Source organism: Octopus bimaculoides, chromosome 6, assembly GCF_046866305.1.
Source record: "Octopus bimaculoides isolate indiv1 chromosome 6, ASM4686630v1, whole genome shotgun sequence".
Classification (NCBI taxonomy): domain Eukaryota; kingdom Metazoa; phylum Mollusca; class Cephalopoda; order Octopoda; family Octopodidae; genus Octopus; species Octopus bimaculoides.
The window spans coordinates 22,667,639-22,675,138 of record NC_142933.1 but is presented as its reverse complement, the minus strand read 5'-3'; the positions used below and the strand labels follow the sequence as shown (position 1 = coordinate 22,675,138).

At 37.7% G+C, this 7,500-nt stretch overlaps 1 protein-coding gene across 4 annotated transcripts in view; it reads left to right on the top strand.

Annotated features, from left to right (window-relative positions):
* The window catches only part of LOC106877763 (active breakpoint cluster region-related protein), a 48,981-nt gene that overhangs the window by 21,373 nt on the left and 20,108 nt on the right, over nt 1-7,500 (top strand). For 3 of the 4 annotated variants that reach the window (XM_089353594.1, XM_089353593.1, XM_089353591.1), the window contains 5 exons: nt 1-159; nt 1,961-2,007; nt 2,513-2,543; nt 2,758-2,832; nt 4,916-5,121. The exon at nt 1-159 is cut by the window's left edge and continues 1 nt beyond it. In XM_089353594.1, coding sequence (XP_089209720.1) covers nt 1-159; nt 1,961-2,007; nt 2,513-2,543; nt 2,758-2,832; nt 4,916-5,121 — 518 coding nt within the window. The remainder of the gene's footprint in view (nt 160-1,960; nt 2,008-2,512; nt 2,544-2,757; nt 2,833-4,915; nt 5,122-7,500) is intronic. The other variant, XM_089353592.1, reaches the window with a different exon arrangement.

Sequence of the window (7,500 nt, the reverse complement as noted above, 5' to 3'; positions counted from 1 at the left end):
ATTTCTTTATTCCACAGGAATTAATGTTGATGCTTCTGCTGCCAACTCTCCGCCTCTCTGTCCAAGACGTGATCAATCAGAATGTTTATCACTTTATTTTTTCATCCCATTTCGAGTTGGAATCTTGGAAAGATCTAATCGAAGAAAATAATTACCCTTGTACGTGAGCCTTCTTTCGTCTATCTATTGTAGAGCCTTGGCCTTTGTTTCATTATTATTTATTAACACAGACGAGGTTGGGGGCTGGCACAATCGTTTCCACATTAGACAAAATATTTAGCAGTATTTCTTCCGGCACTTTACGTCCCGAGAACAAATCACGCCGAGGGTAACTTCACCATTTATCCTTTCGGGATTGATAAATTTAAATACCAGCCAAGTACTGGGGTCTATGTTGCCAACTAACCCGTCTCCTTACATTGCTAGCCTTTTGCCAAAAATTTAAAACAATTAATATCAGAAATAATGTATCCGTTTACACCGAGTCTTGTGCTGAAGTCATTCTGTTCTCCTAAATATATTATTATTCGTTTAGAAATAATGAATTTGAAGGTTCATTCTTTTCATAACACCAGTTTAGTTTCGTTAATCCGTTGAGATTCCTAAATTCCTAAACAGTGCATCTGTCTATCGCAGAAAATATTTCCAGATGATCTATTGTTGGCGTCATACGTTAGTACGTTATCTAATACGCAACCTAATAGCAAGTCGTTGTCGTATTGACGAAATGTATACGTGACAGATAATGTGTTCCCACAAAGAGCTTTCACAGTGTCACCTCGTTACGTACCCTATCCCGTTGCATACTTGAGTGGATAAAATAGAAGAATATAGTGAGTCCAACCCATCAGCAACAGTTTTATGTGAGCGGCTAAAAGCCACTCCTTAACTTCCACTGATTCTATTACAACTACTTACATAGGATTGCGACAAACTTTTTCCAATATAAGTAGAAGCGATACTATAATTTACCGTGTAAAGATTTTCTTCATACACGCATTGCTAAAATTAGAACTGTTCCGATATAGAAGGCCATCATCAGCCCGATCAGTTGACAAGGTATACCTCAGAGCTCCAGAACACTCAAAAGCACACCTCTATTCACCGAGCCAAACGCCTTCCTTACCGTATTTTCTTCCCTTCACAGCAGATTAGGAGTTATCTCGCGGAAATAGAGACTGATCGCCTGGGAGGACCCGGGAATATACCGATAAATGCTGACTGCAGCAACGTGCTGCAGTGGCGCATAACCCAGCGCCTGACCAGACCTAACGTTTGATCTTCATTATGTTTGGGTAGAAGAAAATGACCTTATTCTGGAAATGGATGGCGGACAATAGGGCAGTGCATACACACACGAGCGCACGTACAAACACAGGAAAATACCATAGTGCTAGAAATTGTGAATAAAAGGTTACAATTGACACTTGAAACGCCCGATATCAGTAAAAATATTTAGCCATAGCTTTCTTCACGGTGTATATGTCATTCCTCTTTAGTCTCAAACAGTTACAACGTAGGGTTTTGCAGAAAACTTTGCAGAGGAGAAGGGTTGTGGAAAAAAATCCTCCTTGACCAAGAAGAACGAGATTTTTATTTTCACGGTTACAGCTTGTTGTTTAGTACAGAAATGACGAAATAATTGTAACTAGTTATTGCAATGAAGTGTACAACTACATAATACATTTTTACAGTAGTAAAGTGTAATATCCTACGTATTAAATGTAAATGACACAGTATATGATACACGGTGCCATATACTATTGTAAAGTGTACCACCAGAGGAGATAATGGATCTTCTATGTCAGATAATGAAGGCCATTACATTAGATTAAAAGCTGGGTAAACTGGATGTTTGAGCGGCGTCTCAGCAACCCTCTTTGTTTGAGGGGAATAAAAGCAATAGATTTATTGATTCAATCATTTAGCTTTATCATTTCATTTTCTTCTTGTACTTCAGATAATGAACTTTCTGTATTACTGGATTATGTCAAAAACTTTTGTCAGGTAAGTATAAAACTGTATATTGTATATCTTATATATTATTGCGTGTGCTTTGCCAAGGTAACCGGCTTTCCTCGTTCCTTCCAAGGAGTTCGTGGAAACAGCTCTTGTAGATATTTTAAAGGAAAATTTTTAAAGAAATCCCCGTCAATGGAAGGTAAAGGGCGTATAGTATCATACGTCTCATCTGTAAATCAAGTGAAAGTAAAATAAATTACATTCATGCATCTACACATATATGCATATATGTACATTCTCGCAGCTTAACGCATTCTGTTTTTACGTCTCAACAAATGTACAATCTACTTTGTTGATTTACGTAATGATTTGCTCATCATTAATCCAGAACAATGGCAAAAATATCAGTTAATTACGACACTTGGTTTTCTTTTCACTACATATTTTTGTCTGTCCAGTACACTTTATTAAAACGATCTATGTATAAAATGTCTTGTTTATCCGTTTATATGTACTCCTTGCGTGATCATTCTTTATTTTCTATTCATAGATTCCGCAAATGACTTTACAGAAATACATGTGTAAGTTAACGCTACATTTTACTTTCTATTTTCATTTATCAAATTTCATGATAAAGTTAAGTTAATACGGCATAGTGATTGCACCATGTGCCCGATAATCATACCTACTGTTTCGGTTAATTATATCTCCACCACTAGATTACCCATTGATATTCAATAATCTATTGTAACTTTTCTATGTATTATATACATCTCCACAAATCTTTATCTGCAGCGAGCCCGTTCAGCTATGTAAACGGCACACTGGAAGTACATATTCATCAAGTCAGAGATTTAGATACGGATATAGGTTTGTATTTTTTTTTTCTTTTATTTGGCGGCGAGCGGGGTCGGGGTGTTGATTGAATTCCTTGATTTTCATTCGTTACCATTTTCTTTCTCTTCAGCATTCCCTTCATTATTACAGAAAGCTGAGATGGACAACAGAATCGGTAGTGCGTCGGATAAAATACCTTGTGGGTTTGAATTATGACCCATTATATTCTGATCTAAAGCCTCTCTTTCTCTCTCTCTCTCTCACCAGCGTTAACAACCCCGATCGCAATGATATAAAGCCAAAACAATATTACTTTAAGTAATTATTGTAGCTTATTAATTATGTTGCCACGTCTCTTCAACAAATCAGTTTAACTACGTTGATAGATAGATAGATAGATAGATAGATAGATAGATAGATAGATAGATATAATGGATTCTTTGTGCTGCCATACTTCACGACTCCTAGGATAAGTTGCAGGCTTATTGCTAGTTTTCGAACGTACCCCTCTTCCCAAGACCCGAATGCGTCTCCTGTTGATCTACGCGCGTGAAGATGTGATATGGTTATTCTTTCGGAACAATTTTTTTCATACTGCAGCTTTTGGTGGTCCTATTCACGTCAAGTACCAAACTAGTATCTGTATATGCCCCGCGATTGAAGTTGTTGGAGGGTAGTCAGTTCCAGTTATGAGTATTTTGCCTTATTTTAAGACACTGTATATTTAGGAAACATTATTGTTGGCACTCCGTCGCTTACGACGACGAGAGTTCCAGTTGATCCGATCAACGGAACAGCCTGCTCGTGAAATTAACGTGCAAGTGGCTGAGCACTTCATAGACACGTGTACCCTTAACGTAGTTCTCGGGGATATTCAGCGTGACACAGTGTGACAAGGCTGACCCCTTTGAATTACAGGCACAACAGAGACAGGAAGTAAGAGTGAGAGAAAGTTGTGGCGAAAGAGTACAGCAGGGTTCGCCACCATCCACTGCCGGAGCCTCATGGGGCTTTAGGTGTTTTCGCTCAATAAACACTCACAACGCCCGGTCTGGAAATCGAAACCACGATCCTATGACCGCGAGTCCGCTGCTCTAACCACTGGGCCATTGCGCCTCCACAAGGAAACATTATGATACAGTGTTTTTCTAGTCGGTAATTTTGATGGCCAGCAATTTTTAGGGAAAGTGGGGCCTTTTGATGGCATTGACGCAGTACTTGACAAGCACTTGATTTTATTGACACTGTAAGTATGGAAGGCAAAAGGTGACCTTAGTGGAATTTGAACTCAGAATGAAAAGAGCTGAAAAGAAAAAAGGTTCCTAAGCATTTTGTTCAACACTTCATGATCCAGTCATCTCCCTGTCATAATAATAATATTACTAATGTATAGTTAACTGTTTCTTCAGGCTGGCCGAACGAACAGGTAGAGGTATATTCGCACATGTTAAATATATTTGAACAATGGGCTAAAATTTATAAGCAGTGACTCTGTTCCCATCGAAAAAGGTGTAATCTTAGGCTTATATCAGAACACATACTAACCATTATTGAGCACAGTTCAAATTCAGACGAGGTTGATATTGCATTCCTCCTTCAGATGCATTGTGTCAGCTAAACAGCAGTAAATTGCAAGAAAGAGGAAATTTGACAGAAAACAAACTACATTCCCATCTACACACAAAATATCTTGCCAATATGCATCTATACATTTACTCCTACACATATTCTATCTCTCTTTCTCTCTCTCTCTCTCTCTCTCTCTCTCTCTCTCTCTCTCTCTCTCTCTCTCTCTCTCTCTCTCTCTTACTCTCTTCTGCTCTCTTTACATAGAGAAAAATTTGCTTAGATAGATAGATAGATAGATAGATAGATAGACAGGTGGATGGACAGATATAAATACATATATATATATATATATATATATATATATATATATATACCATATGTATATATACCATGTATATTACTACATGTATTAAAGAGTTTTCATAATAAATATACCATATGTGTGTGTATGTTTGTATATATGTACGTATGTATGTGCGTGCGTGCGTGCATGTGCGTGTGTGTGTGTTTTAGGCATTAATATATCTCTCTCTGCCAATATTTTCAGAAGCCTTCATCACATTGCAAGTGGACAGTTTCGGCGGTTATTTCAATAGAATATACACCACAAATATATCAGAATGCAGCAATTGTCCCATCTTCGATGAGAGATTTGATATTCCACTGAGCTGTTCGCAGCATCTGAAAATCTGCTTCTATAAAAAGGATCCAATGGCAATGGAGTTCGAACTGTTTTCTACAGGAATATTCGATGTAAATTTTATTGTTTCAAATTCTATTGATCTATATGTAATAGCCATTGCTATTCTCTGTTGTTTAAATCATAATCGTACAATATTTGTTCATTTCCCCACCCTTGGAGCAGCTTCTGATCAAGACTGCTTCTGACCCTGCAAATCTATGATAAAAGGCATTCCAGCTGTGATCATCGCATCTTTATATCTTTTATCTTTTCACTTGTTTTCAGTCATTCGACTGCGGCCATGCTGGGGCACTGCCTTGGAGAATTTTAGTCGAACAAATCTACCCCGAGTACTTATTTTTTCTAAGCCTGATACTTATTCTAACTGCTGAACAGCTAATTTACGAGGAGAGGAACAAACCAACACCGGTTGTCAAGCGGGGGGAGAGGCACAAACAGACACAAAGACGCAGATATACATGTGTGTGCGTGTGCATTTGCTGGGGTGTATGTGTACGACGGGCTTCTTTCAGTTTCTTTCTACCAAATCCGCTCACAAGGCTTTGCTCGGCCCGAGGCTATAATAGAAGGCACTTACCTAAGGTGCCACGCAGTGGGACTAAACCTGGAACAATGTGTTTGAGAAGCAATCACTGTATTGGGAGTACCGAAAAGTAATGTATTTTCAAGCAAATAGTCCGACGTCATACCACAAATAGTTTACAAGGCTACAAAAGGTGCCCTGCTATCAACCAATCACAATTGAGTTAATGACCAAATGTTAATGTGGACACGCATTTTGTGTGCAATATGTTCTATTTGGCAGCACATAGAAGACAATGACTTTAGCGAGCTGCATATTCTGTATTGCATTCTTTACAAGTGTCGTAAGAGCAAGAATGCGATACGTACAAGTGGAAGCAGAAAGTAAGGAGAAAAATAGATATGTGGCACAAACAAGGCAGCCCTCTGGCAGGAATTTAAGAATCATGATGGTATACGACAAGGATATGGAGATTGAGAAAAAGATAACAAAAATGAAAAATTTGATAAGAGTAAGACTAGATCCTGAGGTGTTTGAGCCAGAAGAAAGAGCTGTACTGTTGGAGAAAGAGAAAGTGGACAAGCTAATAGATTTATTTGGTTGCAGAATTAGAACAACTGGGTTGTATTTTCAATATGACAATTTACCGACCTTACAGACTACATAAGAGCCTTATAAGATATATAAAACAAACTGATAAAAACACGTATTATTAGAACAGCAAAATGGAACTGCGAGCTTTGGGGGGCTCGTAAGCCATTGCATCTTTTCATTCGTTAATAATTTCATTTCATATTTCATCATTCGTTTTATGTACCCTATGTTTTGTGTTGTCTGTCCTTGTGATGTCTCTTCTTATTTTAGGCTATATGCTTGTAATAAAGAAAAAACGTACAAGGGAAAACATATGTACGGTATATTCGATGGTCTGAGTGTTCGGAAATGTCATAGGTGGTTTAACAAATTCGAAAACGATGGTTTTGATCGTTCGGCTGGTTATCGATCAGGAAGACCATGTATTTTCATTAATGGGTCAATGAAAATAGCACTTGAAGAGGATCTGTGTCAAAGTATTGGTGACTTATTGCGGAGGATTAATAAACCTTGATCTGTGCAAGGATCATCTCAAGCAGACTGGAAAAGTGTAGAGAAAAGAGAAGTAAATACCTTATTTTGCAGCCTGATAATAATTCAAGGGAAGATAAATTTATTTGACTGGGAAGCCTTACCTCATCCTTCCTATTCACCAGATCTAGCACCATCAGATTTTCGTTAATTTAGGCCACTTCAGCATTCTACCATGGGAAAAACTTTCAGAAGCAGGTACGATGTCGAAACGTCAATCCAAGCATTTTCTTCTAAAGAACCTCATTGTTTTGCCTCAGGAATCAGAAAACAGGTTTCGACGCGGGGAAAACGTTATTGCTCGCGATGACGTTTATATTTCAAATGAATAAATATATTTACAATGTTATATGCTGATTTGAACTCATTACATGAAACGCGATATTAGTTTTCGGTACCTATAATGTATTACAAGTTGTTAGATTAGTAATGAAGAGTGATATGAGCGATATTTTCAAGCAAATTGTGACACCCCTGCTGGCTTCTATAAAGCAAGCCTTAACTTGTTATACAGAAAGAATGGCAAATTAACAAACACCGTATAGTAACACACTATGTATTGTAAGTTTTTTTCAGTTTGGTACCTTTTGTCATAGATCTACTCGAACAAGGCTGACCTAGGTCATAACAACAACAATATCAACAACAGTAACAGTTTTCAGAAAGTAACAGTTATTATTTTAATAACTAGAAGGCATCAATCTGGCAGGATCTTTATCCCGCCGAAACAAAATACCTATCAACGTTTCGTCAGCTTTTATGTCTTATATATATATATATA